Raw genomic sequence first — 23,866 nt, 5'->3', positions numbered from 1 at the left:
GCCAGGTTTCACAAAAAATAGCAATATCTGTATTCACACAAATACAGCTGAATTCTGTATTGATTTGACAGTGTCTCCACGAGGTGCATTCAACATGTTCTGGGCATGCTTCTGATAGAATTGTAAGTATAAAACCCCATTTCCCAGTCCTGCTTTGATCAAAGGGGGGAAAAAAAAAAAAAAAAAAGCCAAACCCCAATGTGTCAATTCATCATACTGGTTTACTAAGTCCAAGAGCAAATGCAGACAATAGTAGGAAAGATTACCGCTGGCAGTGGCTGCGTAGACCTCTTTTGAAGCACTGCTAAATAAAATGCGCTGTTTGCTTTTCAATACCCAAAGGTTGTGGCAAAGACACAACTTCAGCTGGTGCATCTGAGGAGGAAATCACACCCACCATTGTGTTGGCAGTAAGAGTCTGAATCTTCTGGATTTCCATGTCATTGTGTTTCTAAGATACTGTCTTACAAATATTTTGCAGTCTTAAATAGCTTAAGGGTGAATAAGTCCCAAGCCAAGGCACAGATACATTTCTATTTTTAAACCCTTAGTGCTCTCTGGTCCTGCTAATGATCTTTTTGACTGTTGTAATTTCCAATAAGCTATCGTAAACCAGGTTTTTCTATCTTGTTACATCAGGACTCTGACCTCTCTTGAAGTTTCGTAGATCACTTGAGTCTATTTATATTTTACTGTGAAGTTTTCAGAGTAAACAACTTTTTTTTTCTTTTTTTTTTTCCCCTGAAAAGAACATGTCTTAGAATTTATACGGATTCCATTCAAATTCTGGTTCCATTCTTTTCACATCTCAGTACTATTTATTCCATGACCAAACGCAATATGCCATTTTTAGTACAGCAGAGAAAAACCAAAGTGCTTTTTTTAACCTCCATCTTTTTTTAGCCCCACGGGCCTTTCTGAAGAAGAAACTATTAATGCAACTTCTTTTTAATTTTAAGCTCTCCCTTAATTTTTAATATGATGCATGCCGCCTGATGTGAGGCCAGCTAAAGCCAAAGAAAACATTTACTTTGACTCCCTTTGACTTTTCATGAGACAGCATTGCTTACTGAATGACTACTTGCACTTTTAATAAAAATTAGTGACACTTTAAATTCTCTAGTACTTCTGGAACCCAGTGTCAGCTAAAGCCAAAATACATAGATCCAGATGAGTTGTGTGCGTAGGAGAGAGTCGTGCACGCTCTTGTGTTCCACAAGGTGAAGGGCTCAGAAAATCAAAGGTGTGACACTGTAATGTCAATTTAGCTACACAAGTTTGAAGGGTTTGAGGTCGTAGCTTCCATCTTGTTTAGTACCTCCTGCATGAGATAGTTCATGGCAAAATGTGAAATGTATCCATCATGAGAAAAAGAATCGAAACACAAAACGTTTAGAAGAGTGTGATGAACAAAACTAAAAACGTAACAAAGTCTATTTTTCAGAGCAAGAATTAGATATAGGTAGTTAAACAGTCTTTCTTTGAGCGAAAGAAAGGTTATTACTTATTTTTACTTCTAAATGAAAAAAGAGTGGCCATCTTCTCTAGATGAAAGAAGTTCTCAGACCCAAGTTGGTTAGTAGATCAGTCACAGAAGTTGTTTTTCTGGAAAGAGGATCTCTTCCTAAGGCGAGGCCATCTTGTAGGTGTGTTATCAGGTAGAATTTGCCAATGTTTTTGTAATCACACGCAATCTCATCTTGCCAAGTGATGCAATATTGTTGATCTTGTATTCAGATGAAAGCTGGAAGGCTTTGGTCCTTTGGAAGTAAATGGATGCAAAAGGAGTAAGACGGGGACAATCTCTCTGCCATCAGTGATGGCTTGGTCACTATGCCTTCTTCACTCATGCACTGAATTTTAAATACTACCACAATCCTCAGCAACCACAAATAAACAATTTCTCTAGGAACGCACTTATTTCTGACCTTGATCAGATTTATAACCTCTCGCACAGCTTCCAGCATTGAAGTCAGGTCCCTGTTGGTACAAGTCCTGTGGTTCTACACTAGGTAAGTCTCTCGGGCTGCAGAGGTGATGTGCAGGTAAGTACCTGATCTGCTCATGCTGCCTGCCTTGAACCGAGATGGCAGCATTGCATCATCGTGGAACAGTGCTCACAAGCATGGAATTCCCATCTGTCCTGGTAGAAGCATATAATTAAATGAGCTGCTCACATTTCTTAATGTATTAATCCTCAAAATGCATCTGTAGGTAACGAAGGTAAGTGGTTACAAGTAATTAATTATCACGTGGGAAAGTAATAAATCTTAGCAGGCTAGATTACTCCAGGTTTACTGCAAAACCTCTCAGGTCAGCAAGAGATGGTCTGCATGACAAAACAGCTCTGGTGGCTCCTGGGCCATGCTGGCCTTGGGTCACTCAGGTATTTTATTCTACTCAGGTACTGTTAGGAATGAGAAGGAGGTGGAAGCAAGGAAAGAACAGTGAAGGTCCTGAGAGTAAATTAATGTAAATTTCAGCTACATCATGTTCCTGGCTTCAAAGAGTGAAAGAAGTCAAACTGAGTCAGTTCTGAGATTCTACTAAACCTCTTCACTTTAGTCTTTCTTCATTTCACTCTGAAATCAGATTTCTCCATATCTTTACAATGTTTGTCTTCTAATTCTGGCCAAAGCGAACTGTAGAGCTAAGCTGGTAGTAATCTCTGGGTCTTCTTGTGGATAAAGAATGACAGTTAATCACTTCCATGCTCAGGTACTTGACAAAGATGTGATACAGGCTACTTCTGCTTTAAAAAGCATCACTGCAAAATTGGTGAATAGAAGCAAAGCTTGGGAGACAGAGAGCGCTAGCTTGAGTCTGATCTTACATTGCAAGTCATTTGGTTCCAGTTGTTTCTCTGAACAAGAGCATCTCAATAGACAAGAAAAGCAGTCCGTGAATTCTCTGAGGGCAGGCAAAACTGTGGTCTGTGGAACATCCTTACTTCTTTTAATATATACAGACTGTTAGGAAAATATATAAATGCTATATTTTGCACCATATTAATCCATTCTCTCAGTAAGTCTCAATCCTTCATCTCTGGGAATAAATGCAACGGGTTTCCATAATGTTTGTATACGAAAACAAATTCCAAACTGTGGTTTAAGACTAATTTGCATCTCGTTCTGACTACCACACTGTGGACTAGCTCAAATTAAAGAGTTAGAGAGCAGAAAATACTTCTCCCATTCCAAGAATCAAGGAAATGGCATGATGAAACCAGATTTGCTCTCTTATTCATAATATCTACATCCTTAGGAGTAACTAACCTAGTCACATCCTGTGTAAGTGGTTGCATAAAACTATTCAGGTTTTAAAAGGAAATGAGAGCTCTGGATAATAACTGCACTGTGTTCAAGCAGACAAGGCACTCCCTCTCTAATCGGATTTGAAAAGAAACTTACACCTTCCAGTTTCAATGACTGTGAGATAATGACTCAGATGGAAAATACTGCATTGGCACATTCTTGAAGGTAAGAACAAAAATCCACTGAGCTTTTCTCTAATGGGTAATTCTGCTGCCAATCACAGTTATCTATTGTATCCCCTTCCCCCTTGGTTTGTCATTACCTCCAGTCACTGCAGTGAGCTCACAACACCAGAGTTTAACTCAGAAATCCAGCAAGTGTGACCAGGCTCATTCATCTATATTTATTAAAGCGAAATTTTAGTTACTCTGGGAGACATTTAAGAAGCCGAGATATTTTCTGGTCTGGGAAGAGGCCGTTCTGCAGGCTGGATACAGAGACATGGCTGGGAAAAAGGTTATATTTTTCACATCACTTTCTTGACAATGTCCAGGACCAAAGCAGAGTCTGTTAATGGAAGAGATGAGACCCAGAATACTCACAGACAAAAAACCAATCCCTGATGCTACTTTTTAAACTGTAATACTATGAGGCAGTCAGTTGAGTGCCTGTACTCAGTGAGGAAAGGGGGGGAAATCCCTTCCTTAGGTGGGAGGATGAAGTCCTGTGGTTAAGGACTATTTGCACGCTTGTAAGAAATACTTCCCACGGGTGCAAAATTGAATCATTTGCTGCAAAATAACTAATTTTAAGTCATCCTGACATTTTCTTATAACTGCTCAGAATATTGTAATTTCCAATGAGAAGAAGGAGACCAAAGAAAAAAACACTTCCAATTATTTTCTTTCTAACAAAATAAACCTTAATGTGGTAAGTTTTCACCTTTTCATGCTTTTATGGGGCTCAGGAAAATAAAGAACATACGTACTTTTCAGAAATTAGTCAGTATTAGCTTTCAGGCTAGGGCAATCAGAACCACTGGATCATTACCCTGGATGAATAGCAGCCTCCAATTCCCATCTTAACTTTGTTTGCTTTGTTCTCAAACAGTCACAGAGCCCACCACTGTGCAATAGGACACAGTCTCCAGTATGGCTTGAGAGCCAACAGGCTGAAGTGAGTGTTGGACTCACAAATAACTTAAATCCAGTGGCTCTTCACCACCCTAAGGGAGATATTTTGCCTTCAGACCTATGCTGGCATCTCTGTGCAGTACTCACTGTGGAAGACAGGAGTATGGACATGTCTCAACATAAGTTAACAAGAGATTCAGCATCTCTGTATCGTTCTCTGCTATAAGTTTATCTTTAGGAGGAAAGAGCTCAGAATAGCTGTGGTTCTAAGGTAACCCTCAGAGAGCAGACGCTTCTACTGCTGACAGGTCACCTTAGTCTAGTCCAGTAGGGACTGAATAGTATAGAAACAGAAAGGGCCCCAAAAGAGATCTACTGATCCTTCATTGCTCTTTTGGGAGGCTTGTTATTTCCTCCCTGACTTATTTCACAATGACATTCCTGTGCAGACAACCCTCATTTTCTGTTTTCTCTGTTCTCCTGTTTTCCCAAGTGCAAAATTGATGTTGCAGAGCTTAAGTAATAAATATGGTTTAGAGGAATGAAATGTCCTGGTCTAACATATACACACAGTTTTATTGACATGTGAAATGTTTGTCTGAATGATTCCATACTTACAGAGTATGATGAAAATTCACTACAAAAATAGGTAAAAAGTCAAGTCAGGGGTTTTCAGCTGGAGAAAATAAACAAAAGTCTACAATTTACCCTTCCCCTAAAGTTAAACTAACTTCTGCCAACAATAACACAACAGAACTGTATCAACAGAATTATATCAACACTTCTTCTGTTTCAATTTTAAGTTCAAGCATCTGTTAACAACTTATTGCTTGTTGTTGTTGTTACTTGGCCAGATCTTTTATCTGTATACAACCTATTCATGCCGAAGTTCACTTTCTTTTCAACACTTATTTGCTTTTCCCACACTCCGCTTCTAATTTTCTCTCTTTCAACCCCCAATAATTTAACATTTCTTATAGGCCCTTTTGTCACAGACAGTTTTCTCCTACGATCCTAAGTTTCTTCAGAAATAGTTTCTTTACTAGAGCGTTTCTTTCTACATTAGATGTTACAGCAACAGAGGTAATCGCTGATAAAGGAAAGATGGACAGGTCAATTTATTCACAAAAAGAAAATACGGAAACTGTCATTTCTTTGCTGAAAATATGCACTTTAGGGTTTTGCAAACAATAAGTGAGAGGTATTGAATAAGTATATTAAGAAATGTTATGGAAATCAGTTTATTCACTGTGGGAACAAAAAAGCAAGCAAGTAAATTAACAAAAAAATAACCCTGTTATTGCCCAATTCAACCAGCAGAGAAGGGGCTCTGTGTTTTTAATACTGTTCTTATCTTGAAGACAACAAAGAAAAAATGAGATACTCCTAATTCCCTTGAGAGAGAACGGCAGTTATAATTTAAAAAGTGTACAACTGAGTGGATCTCAAGAGAAACAATTTCTCAGCATTGAGACAAGGTTAAATACATCCAGTCAATGGCAAGACCTTTGCCTAACCTGTGTCTCAGAAGTGTCAGGGATGAGAATTTCAAACGCACTCTGGATTATCTGCTATTGAATTATCTGTTAAATTAGAAAAGTTATCAAAGCTACTTCATTTAAAAACACAGTTGTGTCTAAATACTCCAGTTTCCATGGACTCGGGCAACTAGGAACTGTATCCCATCATGTTTCTAATTACTTGGTCAGAAAGGCAAGAGTACCCCCCTCTCTAATTGCAGGGGTTTTGAGAGCACTGTGCAGTCCAGGTGGAGGGTGTGCATCAGTGTTTAGATTTGTCTTATCACTGCTACTAATGGAATGCCTTGTGTCGCCACCTCCACCATGTGAGTATTGCCCCTTTTGCTTCCTCTTGCAGAAAAAGGAAACTAATATCCCTTTGATAATTCTACCTCCCGCTTGACATTCAGGCCAGCCAATCTAATAAGAACCATTAAGCAGCTTGTAAAGAAACACCAGAAGACCAACATGCTCTCCTTGACTTTAGTTCAGTTTCTGCCTCTGAAGACACCTACTGGCTATCTCTTTATCCTGCATATTTCTTAAAGCAACTACACCATCAAGTCTAAGATATAGTCCTGATCCATTGAGTCTTTCACCTTTCTCCGCTCTGTAAAACCAGACAGGAGCTCCTACAGATGCACATCCTTTGCACCTTACAAGCCCCAGAGCAGACCTTCACTCTCATGCTCCAGGGCTGAACTCAGAGCAGTGGTTTAAGTTTTAAACCTATCAAAGCTAGGCAAAGTACACACAAAGCATCGGGTATGTAGGTCAGGACAAAAGCAAAAATGAAAAATACATGTGTTAACGCTGGAAACTCTATCAGTGTGTGCAGCCTTCACTATGGGCCTCAGAAAGGAGAGAGGTTCCTTCGAATATGTGCATTACTATCTTAGATCTGAGTGTGCCATGTACTGTGCTGAAGCAGCTATGTTGCAACCAGCATCTGAAATAATTAGACTGAAACTAGTTCTGGTGTGTCAACAGCAGGCTGCAAGCACATCCCTTCCTGGGAAGAGGGGCTGGCTGAAAACAGAAGGCAAGATAGTGTTCACAGCAAGCGTTTTGTCATATCAAGAGTAAGTTGCCTGACAGTAAGAGAAAACAGTCAGCAAAGGCAGACTCAGCAACTCACATACTTGTTAATGATCACTAACAGCAAATCAGATTACATCAGAGGAATTGCAGTGTCTGTAGTAGTTGCCACACACTTCCACAGCCCCAGAGCAGATCAGAGTATGATGCTAGAGGAAAGAAGTTGCCCTGGCTATAAAACACAAAGCATCTTCCAAAATTTCCATGCAAACTCATCTCGGTCACCTGTGGTTCAGTACCATCGCATATATTTTACCAAACTGATTACTAATCAGGTCATATGGATTAATATACCCCTTCTTATAATGAATCATGATCCCTCCCAAGCAACCCTTCAGCCATCCCATGTTTATTCACACATTGTGATGGTGCACAGGCCTCGCAAAGTGCAGCCACGAGCTTTGCTGTTCCATGTCCACAGCCTCTAAATGGGTGCTTAGTGCCTTAATGTCCTGGTGAGGGACAAATCACTGGAGGCTCACCAGAAATCAATCTTTTTTTTTTTTTTCCTCTCTCTGCTCTGCTCCTCCAGCCAAGACCATGAAGTCAAAAAGCTCAGTTTGAAACACTCCCAGGCTTCGAGCTCCCTCTGCAGCATTTTCCATGGAATTGTTTTGCCTCAAATTATTAATATTTGATTAAGAACTGGATCTTAAGTATCTGGGAAACTTCCACTGAAATCTGAGCTGGTCTAATAAATCATTTCTATTAGTTTTATTCTGATGTGGAGCGGTTATGATCTGTCGACCTTGGCAAATACTTTCTTTGCTAAAGCCCTATGAACGACGTTCAAAGGAAATAACTGGAGGAAAGCAAGTTGCTTGGATATTCTGAGAATGTGTTGAAGTAGAGCTAACAGGTCAGATTCAGACACAGTAGCAGGGACAACTCAATCACTATGCCAAGCATTAGGATTAAGTTTAAAAGCATTTAAGCAATAACTTAGATCTTAATAAGATGATGATTTGTATTGTTTAGTGCCACGTTTAATTTAGGCTCCCTAGAACTACACTGATGCACAGAATTGCTTTCACACCTCCTCGTACATCAGTGTGGACGCTGGCTGCTATATTTCTATGAACCTTTTAAAATCTCCCTTGATGTTGCTCCAGGGATGGGGCCTCCAAGAAAGCTGGGGAGGGACTTTTTACAAAGGCTTGTAGTGACAGGACTAGGGGCAATGGGTATGAACTGAAGAGGGACAGATTTAGACTAGACATAAGGAAGAATTTCTTCACAATGAGAGTGGTGAAGCACTGGGAAATTGTGGATGCCCCATGCAATATGCTTGTGAGCTGCTTTTTAAGGCAGGCATGGATAGATGACCCGTCATCTTTCCTGGATGAGGAACATAAAGGTGGGGGGAGAAGGGAGAAAGGCTGATGGAAGTCCCAAATTTATTGTGAATTTTGCAAATATCTTATTAAAAAAATCAAAGAAAATACTGCTAATGCTATTGGAAAAGGAATTATTTTAAGGGAATGCTCACTTGGAAGAGACGAGGTTGCACAGTGTTCATATAACCTGGGAGGATTATCTTTATGGGAAACAGATCTTGTATTCAGAATGAAATACACGTTTCCTCATATTCTTGTGCTGTGGGGACACAGATGGACTTCACATGTGTAGCCAGTTCCGTATAACGCTTTTCCTAATCACATGGAAGACCAGCGCTGTGTAACAAACTGAAACAAGATGCAGAGATCCAGCAGTTTCATTTAAGTAAGGCTTGCGCTTGTGAGAGGTTTAGCCATGTTTTAGGAACAGTTGTTGCTCCTCATGTTGTAAAGTGAGACTGGAGAAGTAGATGTGGAAAATGGTAAGCTCGTGCATCTAAGACGGCAATCTTTTAATGACAAGGACTGTAGTATATTTGTGTGTTGCAACAACAATAAATTAAAGGCTATGCTGGAAACAATTTAGTAACGGGGTAGCTTGGGGAGTCAACATTCCAGTGTTCACAGAAGGAATGAGGAAAATCCTGAACATGCTCAGGATTCACCTACGTGGCCTGTGAAGACAAACAACTATGTTTCTTCTGAACTTTGGGGACCTATCAAGCAATGGGATGAACTTGAACGTTCCCATTTAAGAGCAGTTCACAAACTTTCACCTTGCATAAAAACCGCATTTAAAATACAGGGACTTAACATTTGCCCTATTTCTTCTCTCTTAAAAAGTCACAAGTTATTTCATGTCACAGTTAATCTTTGTGAGGAACAAAGCTCAGGCTGCAAGCCCTGTATTTCCAGGGAAAGGCCTGGGATCCCCAGGGCAGCTGAGGCCAGGCTGGGAAGACAAAGGCTGCTTTCCCAGGCAACTGCCAGTGAGGGACATAGCAGGAAGAGCAGTGTTTCTTTGGGAGTGGGGCTCTGATGCAGCCTTTCTTGCTCTCTATCGAGTGAGTCCTTTCATGCTTAGAATCATAAAATCATTTGGTTGGAAAAGACTTTTGAGATCATCAAGTCCAAAGGTACCTGTCCACTACTACAACAGAACTTTGAGCAGCTCATCTACCCATCTTTTAAATACCCCCAGAAATGGTGACTCATCCACCTCCCTGGGTAGCTTCTGCCAGTACTGGCTAACACTTTCAGTGAGTATTTTTTCTAGTAGCTAATCTAAACCTCTCCTAGTGCAACTTGAAGCCATTTCTTCTCTTTCAACCACTCGTTACTTGGGAGAAAAGACCAACAGCCCCCATGCTAGAACCTCCTTTCAGGTGTAGACAGTGATAAGCTCTCCCCTCAGCCTCCTTTTCTCCAGTCTAAACAATCGCAACTCACTGAGCCACTTCTCATAACACTTGTTCTCCACCCCCTTCACCAGCTGCCTTGCCCTTTTCTGGATGCACTCCAGCTCCTCAATGTCCTCCTTGTAGCGAGGGGCACAAAACTGAACACAGGATTTGAGATGCAGTGTCACCAGTGTTGAGCACAGGGTCACAACTACTTCCTGCTCCTGCTCGTCACACTGTTTCTGATACAGGCCAGGATGCTGTTGGCCACCTTGGTCTCCTTTTTGCAAAAAAAACCACAAAAATCTTTGTAGGCTTAGGTGCTTTATAAGGCGGCTAATAATTCTCTATTAAACAGAGGAAGCTACAGTTCTCTCAACTTAGGGCTCAGAGAAGGCCAAGGTGTGGGGACTTAGCCCTGCTCCTCCTCCAGCACACCAGCCACAACAAGCTCGGCTCGCCCTCTGGTTTTCTATCCTGCATTGTCCACCCTTTCACCTCTAAAAGCTTTTAGAGCGTTTCCTGGAAGTGTTCAAGGCCAGGCTGGATGGGGCGTTGGATGGGGCATTGAGCAGCCTGATCCACTGGGAAGCGTCCCTGACCATGGCAGGGGAATTGGAACCTGATGAGCTTTAAGATCCTTTCCAACCCAAATCATTCTGATTCTTCATCCAGGAAAAGAACAGGCATTCCAGAAGCTACTTTTTAGTTGATTGCTGTAACTCAATTACATACGAGAACGAGGATTTCAATCTGAAAGAAGGGAGACAGAGATCTTAGGAAGAAAATATTTCCCTGTGAAGGTGCTGAGGCGCTGGAGCAGGTTGGCCAGGGAAGCTGCGGCTGCCCCATCCCTGGAGGTGTCCAAGGCCAGGCTGGATGGGGCCTTGAGCAGCCTGATCTACTGGGGGGTGTCCCTGGCAGGGGCAGGAAGGTCGGAATTGGACGATCTTTTAAGGTCCCTTCCAACGCAAACCATTCTATGACTCCTAAAACCGGCCTAACCGAGAGGGCAGCGCCCGGCGGGCAAAGCGCTCCCCACCCGTGCGGCCCCTCAGGGCGGCCACAAAGCCGCTGCGGCCACACGACTTCCGGGCACATCGCTGTCACGTGACTTCCGGGCAAGGCCGGCAGCGGCGGGCGGGGAAGAGACACAAGAGACACTGCCGCAGTCACGTGACTTCTGGGAACGGGAGCCCCCTGGCGCCGTCATGTGACTTGGCGGCCGGAGGGGGCACGGACGTCGTCACGTGACTTGGGGGCGGGAACCCTGCTGCCGTCACGTGACTTCCGGGCAAGGCGGCGAGCGGGAAGTGGGGCCGGAGGCAGCGCTCGGTGGTCGCTGCGGGGCCGAGGCTGTTCTGTCCTCCCCGGGTCTCCCCGTCCTCTCTGGCTTCCTCGTCGCTAAGTGAAAACAGAGAACGCGTCTCACTCCCGGAAGGGTGGGGACGGGACCACTCCAGCTTTCCCGCGCGGCCTGCGTCTTGGCTGGGCCTGGTAGTGGCTGGGGCGGAGGCCTCGACGCCATGGATCCCTTTCTGGCTCTGCTGAACTCTTTCTCCTCGAACTTGTCGGAGGGTGAGCTTGGTTCCCTGAAGTTCCTCTGCCGGGGTGAAATTGGGAAAAAGAAGCTGGAGTCTGTCCAAAGCGCCAGGGAGCTTTTCAGCATCCTCATGGAGCAGGGGCAGCTCTCGAGACACAAAGTAACCTTTCTTGAAAGCTTGCTTACCAGCATCAAAAGAGAAGACTTGGTCTTGCGGCTAAAGCAGTTCGTAGAGGAAGGAGAAGTTAATGCGCCTGATAACGAACCAGATGCTCATGAAAAACGTACGTGGATTATTTTTTCAATCCCTCCTCCTCCCCCCACCAAAGCAACTCCAGTCAATTTGTACCCATCCCTTAGCGGTGGGTGTGCTTAGAGCAGAACCGGAGCACGGCTGCCTTCAGTTGTCTACTGTAGCTGAGCTTTCTGCCAAGGGTGCATCTCCTATTGACAGTTCCACGGGACTTTGTTGTACTCTGGAAACACACCGTGAGGTTAATATATGCTGCAATGTGTTTTCTGGTGTGGAAATTTCTTCCCTTCAAGAATGGTCATTTAGAAATACATGAAATTAATTTGATGTGACAGGCTGAGGGAGTTGGGATTGTTCAGCCTACAGAAGAGAAAGCTATGGGGAGACCTTAAAGCAGCTTTCCAGTATTTAAGGGGGATCTGCAGGAAAGCTTGGAAGGCGCTCTCTATCAGGGAGTGCAGGGGTAGGATGAGGGGTAATGGTTTTGAGCTAAAAGAGGGAAGATTTAGACCAGATATTAGAAATCATTTTTATCCTGTGAGGGTGGTGAGGTACTGTCACAGATTGCAGGCTTTGGGCAGCCTGATCCAGGGGTACGTGTACTTACCCATGGCAGGAGGGGTTATAACTGCATGATCTTTGAGGTCCCTTCTGACCCAAACCATTCTGTGATTCTATGGCTATGAAATTATGCTGTGTACTTGGGATTCAAAGTATTTGCAGCACCTCTTCAGAATGTGTTGTGACTTACAGTGTGTGCTGTGTAGCAAGAGTAGTTGCATTTTGCTAGGAAAAAAATAAACCCCAACTAATTTTTAAAATTTTCTCCTGTATTTCTTGATAAATTCATCACTAACAATATATTTATGCTATTTCAGGTCGGCTGAAAGCAGCTATTAAAGTAATATCTGACAATGTCGGGAGAGAATGGAAGCAGCTGATGCGAGAACTTGACTTTACTGATGTGCAAATGGAGAGAGTAATGGCAGCCAATCCACAGAATTTGCGTGAACAGTTGGTTCAGTCACTTCGAGAGTGGCAGAAATGTAAGGGAAAAGATGCAAAGGTGACTGACTTAATACAAGCTCTTCGGGGCTGTAAGATGAATTTAGTGGCAGACAGAGTTGAGCAGGAGCTCCAGCTGATGAACACTGGAACCAGGTGAAATCAATATAGAAACATTTCCATGTCCACAGATGTGGATGAATAAAGTGAAAGTGCCTTCTATATCCCTGCACCAAAATCAGTATAATTGGTTCTGTTATTGTTCTGCTTTTAATTTGTGTGCTTTAATGGGTTGATTTGTGGTGAGGATTAACATAAAAACTAATTCCTTTGGGCAATGACTTGTAATTTGATGCTTCCTTTAAGAGATTTTTTAATTTATGGAGTATCTAAACTCCAGTTTTTAGAAATGCTCACACATTCTACCATCCACCTGAAAACAAGCTTTGCTTTGCTGCAGGCACTTTCCAGATGTGTGTCCTCTGGGAATACATCCATGGGATGTTTCTGAGGCAGCTGGAATTTAAAATTTCATGGGGACGTTGAATGTTTTTGTGTGGCCTGTTGTAACTGTAGTGTGAAAGGCGGAAGGACCTCTTGGTTGTGTACAGGATTTTCTTTTTGAGTAGCATAAGATTGTGTCTTCCATAATTTGTCAAATGCATTTCCTCTCCATAAAAGGAGACTTAAGACAACTCTAACCTCAGGCTTTACAATTGCAGCACAAAAAGGCTGATAACTGTTGTTGTGCCTTTTTCTTGGCAGAAAACATGCCCAACTTGAAAATGAACTAGTTTGTATCAAGTGCCTTCATTGTCCTGAAGGAAATGTTCTCCTGAAAGGATCAAAAAAATTGCGTGTGTCTCACAGATGTTTACAGCGGTCTCTTATTACTGCCATGGAAGTCTTAAGATTCTGTATTAGAAGTCCTTTCATAGTCTATATCACAAAGTCTGGTCGCGTCTGCTGGAAGTTGCAGCTCACCTTGTAAATTAGCTGCAGTTATTTACAATGTTGGCAAGAAAATCCTAGAAAACAGATAGGTTATTTATAGTGGAGGGATGTGAGATCCTACTTAGAGCAAATGCATAGTACGGGTTTTCCTCTAGTGACATCTGGTGTAGAGCAACTGTCTTCCACCAGTTTGTTCCCTTCAAATGTTGCTCCAAATCCAATAGCTCTTTAAGTCCTCTGCAGTTTTTCAGTTCATTGCTGTTCCTTTTACATTTTTTGAAAGTGGTTGTAAGCGACTAACAGAGGAAAGAGGATTTATGAACAAGACCAGATTCAGTTTTCAGTTTTAGTTTGGAGCCGGCTTCAAAAAATGACCTTCATACCTAACCTAAGACTGGAAAAATTGCACAAGCTTCAGGACATGCAGGGTTGTAGAGACCTCCGGGAGCTATCCCCTATGTGATGGGGGGGGGAAGTTATCTGAAATGATTGCTTGAATGAGTAGGATTGTTTGTTACTGCAAACATCATTTTAACTATATTAAATAGATTTTTGAAGAGGAGAGGCTTCTCTTTTGCTACTGTACCTGTGTCTTCTCAGGTTCTTATTACATGGTGCCATTACTGTGAAGGCCAGGTCTCAGCATATAACCTACTACTACTCTGCATAAATGTTGTGACATGGACAATTTTCCAGTTTATTGCAGTTGGTGCTCCTAGTTCCAGTGACCACACTTGAATACTTCATTGCAGTTAATGAAAACTGCTGTAATATGAACCTTCTAAGTTTTCTCCTTAAAAGATTCTCACAAATATTTTCTAATCATGGTATACTAAATATCTAGTTCACAGAAGATAGTATACTGCCTACTGCATATAACCAGAGTATTTTAAGAATCAGTTGGAATAACTTCTTAATTGTAGCCCAGAACTTATCAGCTACAAGAAACGTTGTGCCTCAGAAAATAAACAGCTCTTGTTTCTTTAAGGATTCCTACATACTGGATGTTTTACTGCGGCTGAAAGCAATGACCTACACTTCATCAATCTGTGCAGTATCTCAGGGCTGATTAAAAACTGTTGGGAGGGGAAGGGTAAGGGAAAAGGGTTCCATTTGTAAGGAATGTGTTGCAACCCAATTAGCAGTCTTTTATCTTCAAATTAAGTATTTTGGACAAAAATCGCTATATTTTTATAACTTGAATTAAAAGTTTATATTGTATAAATTTGTGCAGATTTCATTAAAAAATACTTCCTTGAAAACAAAAGGAATTGAACTGGGTTTTTTTTGTTTGTTTGTTTTATGGGATTGCTGTCTATGATGAGATCTCTAATTGGGAGAAGGCAAATGTTAAGACGACTTGTAAAGCCAGGAGTGGTGCTAAACAGTCGTTATGTTGGTGGTGCCCTTCTTGGAACATTTGAAACAGAAAAGCTTGTCACAGGGTTTCTCAGAAGTGCTAAAAAGGCTGACTTTTTCTAGCAGGAGCAGCATTGGAATGCTGTCAAGCAGTGAAATGTAAGGAAAAAGTCCTCTGCCATCCCTCATGAGCCTAAAATTGAGCCACAGTGCAGCGTATTCATGGGTGATAGGCCTCTGGGATATGGCCCTTACAATTGTTTTCCTCATTTTCTCTCTGCTGTTCGTGCTGTGGTAAGGTGGTTGTGTTTGTTCTAGAATAAGCTATATTTTCAATTCATTATAAACCTGTTTAGGCTTTTAGAGGATGTGTTTTAGGAGTTAAATTGATAGAGGCTTCAGTGTTCTGCCATATATCTACTGGCACTGAGGTGTTAGTGTGCACTTAAAGCTTTGAAGGGGTAAGACAAGTAAGTTAATTACCCATTTAATCAAATTCTCTGTGATGGCCCTGCAAGACTATCTGCCTCTAAGGATTTACTAAAACATTTTCCTTCTGGTCTCTTGACAGTCTGTTTCCTTAAAGCCTTGAGAAAACAACACATCAAAACATGCTTGAGAGCTGAAAGTATCACCTTGGGAGAGCTCTTAGTTTTGGAGGATTGTTCTTCCATGGTGCTTCACAGACCCTTCCAGCACTTGTTTGCCACTTTGCATGACTTTTTAAGATATCAATTACATATCACAAATTACAGTTGTTTTTTTTAATTGTTTATCGCTGAATTAAAAGAATTCAGTTCTCTAGACTTTTGATTACATTTCTTCACATAAAAATTGGTTGTCGTGAATATTTCAAAAGCCATACTTTGTTTTCCTTTTTCTTCATTCTCCAAACACAAGCAGCTGTATTTCCTTCAGCCTTTGTTTCAGTCCTAAAACAACTGGCTACCTCATGAGGTCTGCTAACGCAAAAAGCTCGGTAACACACTGTATTTCTGAGCTCCCTCTGGCGCTCAACATGTTCTTAATTCAGGCTTTTTGGTCTAGTGTTTTTCAATTTATTACTAATAACTGACTGAATTTCTTTCACAATTATGGAAAAGGGGTTTGTGCTGTTTTTCCCATCCCCCGCACAGATCACCTATGTCTTTAAAATGTGTTCCATCATGGAAAATATTTTTCTGTTTATTACTTTTTTTGTAATTGTGTTTTTATTGCAAAAATGCACTGGTAAAATAGCAGAAAATAGTTCACTGTTTCAACAGTATACAATAAAAATAGGAATTGGGGGGTGGAGGGGTTGAATAAGGGGTAGGGGAAGGAGTTTTGAGTAAAGGTTCAAGAACTTCTGAAGAATCTGTCTTCATAAAAAAAAATGGCTGAGGATTACTTGACATTAAGAGGGTGTGTTGCAATGGGTTCTGAGAATTGCAGGTTTAGAGGAAAAGGAAGCACAGCTTTACTCAGCTGCCAGGAAAGTGCAGGCTTTTCTGTGGGAATCTGCATGGAATAAACTTAGAGGCACTCTTAATGATTAAATAGGCATCTTTCATCCACGGAGCTATTTCAACAACTGTTTCATTCTTGACAGCCGCATTCATTTCTTAAAATGGACTAAAAAACAGGTTTGTTCTTGTAAAACTTTACATTGTGTTGGTAATACTGGTTGAGTTTAAATTCAGGAATTCCCGTGATTTCATCAGTGTTGGAAGTCGAAAGCTTTTTCCTCATTTTCCAAATGTGCTATGTGTACAGTTCTTGTGTTGATGGTAACGTTCTTTCAGCTTAGGGTTTCATTTGTCAAAGAAAAGGTTAATGCTGTGTTTCTAGCAGGTCACAGTTCTTAAGACAGCTTTCAAAGTAACCAGCTATTGTAGCAAAGTTAAGCTTTTTGCTCTTTATTCTCCAAGACTCTGGAGAGATGATTGGTGTGTAGAAACAGTACCTCTAGAGAATATTGGAGCATTATATTGCTCCAATATAATGTAGCAAGTACCTTTGCTTAGGAGCTACGTGTCAACTTTGTATGTCTTAATGCTTCAAAAAGTTGTCAAACTGGCATTTTTATTTACTTCACAGTGCTCAAGTCGTCAGACAAGGCTCTTGTGCCCTGTGAAGTTACATGGAGATAAAATTGGACCATTGTCATCAGAGATGTAAAGCTGGGATTTTCAGTGGTTGGGATTTTATTTACAGGTGAGCCTGGTTTTATAGAACTTGGACGTAAAGCAATAATCGTGCAATTAAAAATGTTCACCATTTTTATAATGCTTTCTTTTCTGCTTAATTCCATTATTCCCATTGATCCCAGCAGGACTCTTAAGTCCAGAAAATAACTTGCAGAATTTAATCAGTGAGTGCTTCTTATTGTGGCCTAACTTTTAAAAAGGTTTTAACAGCTATTCTGCAAGTGTACAAACTAAGATTTGACCAAAGGGATGCTTGAAGACTGTGTTTCTGTACAAAAGTAAATTGATTTTTTATGCAAACCTGGTAGCAGATTTTATGTACAGTGAGCACGTAACACTTGAAAAAAGGTTTGTTGTAAAAAATAAGTTAAAAGCCTTTTCTTGTCATTAATGCCTGTAGGTTTTGGGTATTTACAGCCTTTACTTTAGAGCTCTCCTCAAAACTAGCTCATCTCTTCCCCATTCTTTTTCAGAATTTGTAATATTTGTTTTAAAAAAAAAAAACCACTTTTTTTTTTCTTTAAGAAAAAGGTTCCCACATCTGTTAAACAAAAAAGAATAAAATATGTTAAGGATCAAGCTAAATGCTTATCTTCTTTTCCCAGCTAGTGGTCTCCTTAAGAGGTGCTTTCTGTCACCTTCAGGCACATTGCCAAATTTTGCATAGAAAACAAGAACTAAAAGGGTGCAGTGCCTGGCAGGTCTGGGCCCATGGTTTCAGGGATTTTTTTTCTTTGTTATGCTCAATGTGAGCAGAATTTAGTTACAGCTTTCCAGCTGTAAAGTCCCTAATGTGAGAAACTCTGGTTAGCCTGCTATTGTAGACAGCAGTACATGCAATATACGGCTGCAACTTGCCACCTTCTCCCTATGCCAGCCGCCAGGATAATATTTAGAAGCTGTTACTAACGGTGAGATTTGCTGCAGTCTCTGGTCAGTGGCCATGTCAAAAATCCGTGCTCTGATAGAACAATGTAAAATGAAATTTCTGGACTAAATTTCTCTCCTTTTGGTTCCACTGCCCCACTGGGACAAGGCGTGCGAGACAGTGCCCGGCTAGAAATTAAGACATCTATCTTCAGTGTTTTTCTAACCAGCAGTTTAGCACATGGGGCTTCCATTTCTGTATCCAGCTTGAACCATAAAATTCAGACTTGTGTATCTAACTGCATGTTTGTGCATGAAGTAGCTAATATATATGCGGATGAATTAAAATTAATTAGAGCTAAAAACAACAAAGTGTGCATTTCTAGCTAACAGCTGCTTGCAGCTCTGTTATACCACCTAGAGATCTTGTTGACTGCGGACTTGCTCATTTTCTGTAAAACATAATCATACTTTTCACAAAAAAATTGCACTTTGATGCTAAAGAACTTCATATCTCTGTGGAGCATCTGATTCTTTCAATGGAAATGTCAAATTCCACATCTGCTCTGTGCATTTTAAGGGATATTAAATGTTACAGTGTATCTCAGATGACTGTATTTATAAAGCCCTTTGGTCGATGCAGTATTTTTTCCTTTCATTTCCTGGATCTTCACATTTACCAGCAGTCCAGACCTGACTCACTTTGAACCTTTATTTGCAAGACAGAATGAATGACTAAGAATTTAAACACCTCAGCTTCACGCTAGACTAACATAGTAAGACAGTAACACGAGTACCTTAATGTGAGGCAAGATGCTGATTGCAAGAGTAACTCTGTGGATGGAACCCTTGTTTTCCATCCTGCACTCAGTATGGAATAAAGTGCTGGGAGGGAAGGTGACCAAGGCGCTTTGGTGCTTAGCCAACATCTGAAACAGTTTTTGAGCTCCTTGGCATACGTAACTGATGCTTGTGATCCCTGCAGCCTCTGTAGGTCATCTGATCATGATTTTCTCCCTGGGAATATCTCCTCCTTTCTCCTCACTTTGCTTAAAGTGTGAATGGATGTGACAATCTTCATCACAGTGAGAAATCCTCAGCCCTAGAAATCCTTGATACTCCAGTAATCATTTCCACTGGATAAGCTACTGGGTAGTATGAAAGAACCAGGTCATTTTACAGCTTGAAAGACAAAGACAGATTTCACTTGCTTTACTTCTGTGAATTAAGGTTTGCAGAAGAGCCTAGACCAAGAGTCCTGAAGCTGATACCATCACAAATGCAGCTGGAGTGCTGTTTTAATATCAATCAGCACCTTTGAAACTTCTGAGTTTGGTTTTGGACATGATGTGATGCCATTGTTAGTGCATCTCCTAGGTTAATACTCTTAGTGTTTTGTGGAGTATTGTTATAAGGGATGCCTGCATTCAGGTTGAACTGAATTTTTTAAGGGTAACTGTTTTGATAATTGATAATGCAAACAGGGTTGTGCCACGTCTTCTGCCAGAAAAGGCCTCGCCAGCCAAGTCTGATGTCTGAGTGGTAGGGAGCTCAATTTGTTTTGGGAGCTCTGAGAAGTTCCCAGAGGCTAATTCAGAGGAATTGGAGAAAGAACGATGGAGAAATTATATAATAGCTTCTTTTATTCAAATAGTACTTGAAGTGCCCCATAGGCTTGTCCCATTTTCTCCTTTACAAGGTTACTTTTGTCCCTTAGCTCTCTCCCACAAACTTATCCTCCCCTGCACCATTAAATGTTGGATAATTATAACGCGTAAGCCTGAGGGAGGGCGAACGCTGGTATTCTTGATTGTCTGAAGAGGACTTCGGCATTTCTTGAATCACCTCTAGTTATTCAGACAGCCTTTGCCAGTGGTTTTTAATGTATTCAAATAGGATATGACACTCTCAGCAAGGGGAAAAATGGGCACGGATGGAATTACCACAGTACCTGTAAGCAGGTCAGGGAATATCCTGTTTTTGTAGCGTTATCATGTCAAATTCTACAGCAGCACTGGCAGCTTCCTCTTTCCATGCAAAGAGGAGTAATGGAGAGCTGCTGACTGAAGAATGCTGCCAGCTTTTCAGTCACGTATTTTGGTACTACAAAGGGGGCATTATTAAAGGCAGACAAAAAAGCCTCTAATCGTGCAACCAAACTGAGCCCCAGGAACTGAAAAACTCTTCCTTTGTACACTTAGAAACCTTGCTAAGAACTAACTGGTGTCCATATATTCAGGCTTTTCTACAGCATTTTGGCTGCAAACTGAGATGGGTAAGAGATGCTGTCTCTAGGAGCACTTAAAATTGGGAATCAAGAACCTTCACCATTGTTACTACTGGACATCCTGACCTTTTTGCAGAATGTATAGTAAAACAACCTAAAATCCAGCAAAACATTGCTGGATTTGATACCTAAAACTTGAAATTGTCACTGTAGATTTTGGCTGGCATAAAATTTGATTATTCTGTTTACAGCAAAAAAAAAAACTAGTACTGCAGAACTTGTTGTACCACTAATAGTGAATATTCCCTTTATTAGCTGGATATCCATGGATGTGTAGTAGGTAAATGCTGAATACTTATGCAAGGAACATTATTGTTTGTAAATCACTTAAAGATATATTGGAACCAAAGCTGTGCTATATTATTTTGGTAAGAGAAAACTGTACAGTTTGTTGCAGGAGAGAAAGTAAGTGTTGGATGTGGAAACTGCATGCCTCCCAAATCCTGATATACTTCTGTAAGTGTATATACATATATGTCTCTGTGTGTATATAGCTTGTGTATACATATGCACACGCCCTTAAGTAAAGTTACATGATGTAATCTGGTATACAAGACTTCCCTGACAAGGCTATTTCTCAATACTGCTTGTCAAACTTAAAGTCTATTGCTTATAATGTGTATGCTATTTTGTAAAGAAATATATCCCTATGACAATCTCCAGGAGAGCCCTAGTTTTGCTAGAAACAACTGTGTTGTATTTCTGGGCCAACATTAAATATTAAGTCCAAATCCAGGGCCAGCTGCTGCATCTTGAAGGTCAGGCAGCGAAAGTGATTTTAACTCACCGTTTGATTCCACGGGTAAAAAGTACAAAGGACGAATTTGTGCCAACTTCCTGGATAGCTTTTGTGGCAAGGGCAACAGTTCACTAGACGGGAACCGTCAAATTAATCTCACCTTGGCTAGACTTAATATTTTACATTTGCGTATGGAGAAATGTTAATCAGAGAATGGTTTGGGGTGGAAGGAACCTTAAAGCCCATCCAGTTTCAACCCCCTGCCATGGGCAGGGACACCTCCCTCTGGATCAGGTTGCTCAAAGACTCATCCAGCCTGGTCTTGAACATCTCCAGGGATGGGATATCCATTTCTTCTCTGGGCAACCTGTGCCACCCTTACAGGAAAACAAACCTCTCCTCTTTCAGCTTAAAACTGTTCCCCCTCATCCTATCCCTGCGCTCCCTGATAAAGAGCCCCTCCCCAGCCCTTTAAAGTACTTGAAGGCTACTATAAGGTCTCCTTGGATCCTTCTCTTCTCCAGGCTGAACAACCCCAACTCTCTCAGCCTGTCCTTATGGGTGAGGTGCTCCAGCTCTCTCGTCAGCTTTGTGGCCTCCTCTGGACTCATTCTGACAGATCCATGTCCTTCAGTGATTTCTTGGGGTTTTTTTTAGGCATTGTTATTTAAAATTGTTTAAGGGAGAAAGGGAAGTTAGAAGTTTATTTGGATTTGCAAGAGGACCTGACCTGTGTTTGGAGTAACGACTGACTGTATGAATGTAAGACACAAAGGAAAAAGTGACCGATATTCCCCGAGCTCTTTGCGCAAAAGCTTAAGTGGCAGCTTAACTTACAGGCATAAGCTAGAACCTGTTTGTGAGTCAATATTTATGTTGACTCTTTTAAATGTGGATTACAAAGCAAACAGTGGTCAAAGGGTCTTTAATGTGAACTGTGTTCAGGAGAACAAGGAATTCAGCTTTGAAAAAAATCAATTTTCCTGCTTGTCATGGCACAGATGAACAAGGTCAGATCTCCTGGTTTTTCTATTATGAGTTATTTCCCTTTATATCTTACTCATGGCTTTCAGCCATTTCCTATATGTTTTTTTGTTATTCTTGCTTTGTTTAAGGATTAACTTAAGACAACAACAAGGCTTTTTCAGCTTTTGTCTATCTTCCTAGAAATGATGGGTTCTTTACCAAGAGCAGGGAGAGGACTACGTGTCATCCCTTTTTCTCTTGTTCTTTCCTCTTGCAAGCCACACACCATGTAATCATAATTTCAGCAGCTAAGTTGTAAAGGCTTTTTATTTAATAACTGCCAGCATTAATTAATTGTAATTTGACAAAAGCTATGTAAATACCTCCATGCAAAGGAACCACCAGGCATTCAGGCAGACTGAAACAGGCAAAAAGAATGTTCAAGTGACTTAATAGTATAATCTGGCACAACGTAGGGAAAAATCTTTTGTTGGTAGCTGCGATGAGTCAAAAGACTATATGTGAAGACCTTGATAGCAGCTGAGGACACGCTGAATCAAACTTCAGGTGAAGGTAAGTACACTCGTGTGAGCTGCTTGAACTTGGAGGATGGACCCACAGGGACCAGTCAAGAAGCACAACCTGCCTTATATGAAATCTGGTGTTCGTGCTCATAAATGTCCATGTGAGGAGGTATGTGGTGGGAATCCATCTGTTTCACTGTCATCCTTGCTGTCGCTGCTCCGTTTCTGCAGGACAACACTCTTCCCTGAGTTTCTCTGTGCACCACTATAGTGTGGGTACCACTGTTCACACAAGGCCAAGCTTCATCTGGGACTTGGCACTTGAATCTTTGGACCGATAGAAAGCTATATTATGCCTATATCAAACAAGAGATCAGTATGATTAATTATGTCCGCATTAGCTTCAGTTTCCAATGTAAGTACTGCTCAGTAGTAGCATCTGAAACTGCATGTATCTTGCTCTGTTCTTAACAACAAATATTTTTTTGCAGAAGGAGATACTGAAATTTCCCTGAAGCCTGTTTGGAGGGAGGAGTAAGCTAAAAACTTCAGTAAACTAGTTATTTTTCAGTAATTCTCCTGGCTAATAATGGAAGCCTAGTTGGCTGCTTACTGTATTTCCATTATTTTTCTTAATATTGGTTTCAGTTGACTTGTGCACTGTTCCCCAAGGTCTTGTTTTTTTTTCCTCTGGCAAAAGTACAGCTGCTTTTTCTAAAATATCGTCTGTTTTCCCCAAAGGTTCTCTTCTGCCTCTGATTGCTTTTAAATATCACTCTGCTGCTTAAGGCTACTAGTAGGTGGTCTGAGCTGAATGTTTACTGCTATATGACTTATACCTATACTTATTTTCCATGTCAGATCCTGACCTCGTAACCGTTTTCTTCTCAAAATGCCAAAGGTGAAATTTAGCTTTAAATGACTTGGTTGCCTGGGCAGAATTGCTGTTATTCAGAACAGGAAAATAATATTGGGAAATGAAATTTCTTTGACAGCAATTTAGCACACCACGTCTATTGGCAGACAATTTTATCTGAGCCTTAGGATCACCTTAAAGCCAGGGATGTTTTTTTAGCAAAATACAATGCTGCCACTGCACTTTTCCATAGATTTTAGAATTTTTATCTGCTGCAGTTTCCTTTATGAGTTCATTTGGAGGTCGTGTGGTTTTTTTAGTCACCATCTGAGCCAATTCATTTTAGCAAATGAATATTTTTTGTAAATACTGTGAAGACAGCAGGGAAGTTCTAAAATGGTGAAAATAAACATTTAACTCATGTACATAAACCAGTGATTCACTGAAAGTATTATTTACGTTTTTATTTGCCTACGAGCCAAAGCTGGTTGCACAGAAGATTGTTGTGCCTTGTTTACACATGTTGAATTTGGGACTCATACCTTACCAACATTTTTATCTTCATAATATTAATATTTCAGT

The 23,866-nt window shown here is 41.0% G+C and overlaps 2 protein-coding genes across 2 annotated transcripts in view; one reads left to right on the top strand and one right to left on the bottom strand.

Annotated features, from left to right (window-relative positions):
* Positions 1–23,866, bottom strand: part of SHANK2 (SH3 and multiple ankyrin repeat domains 2) — a 515,992-nt gene that overhangs the window by 18,386 nt on the left and 473,740 nt on the right. The gene's annotated exons all lie outside the window — the stretch shown is intronic.
* Positions 11,046–14,723, top strand: FADD (Fas associated via death domain). The gene is made up of 2 exons (XM_069857418.1): positions 11,046–11,569; positions 12,417–14,723. Exons 1-2 carry the CDS (start codon positions 11,269–11,271, stop codon positions 12,701–12,703), a joined length of 588 nt encoding a protein of 195 aa, XP_069713519.1. The 5' UTR covers positions 11,046–11,268; the 3' UTR covers positions 12,704–14,723.

Source organism: Phaenicophaeus curvirostris, chromosome 5, assembly GCF_032191515.1.
Source record: "Phaenicophaeus curvirostris isolate KB17595 chromosome 5, BPBGC_Pcur_1.0, whole genome shotgun sequence".
NCBI lineage: Eukaryota > Metazoa > Chordata > Aves > Cuculiformes > Cuculidae > Phaenicophaeus > Phaenicophaeus curvirostris.
This window is presented reverse-complemented; position numbering and strand designations above follow the sequence as displayed.

Coding starts and splice junctions, on each gene's coding strand:
- FADD (XM_069857418.1), top strand. CDS start 11,269: ATGGATCCCTTTCTGGCTCTGCTGAACTCTTTCTCCTCGAACTTGTCG. Junction 11,570..12,416: donor ACCAGATGCTCATGAAAAAC/GTACGTGGATTA, acceptor ATGCTATTTCAG/GTCGGCTGAAAGCAGCTATT.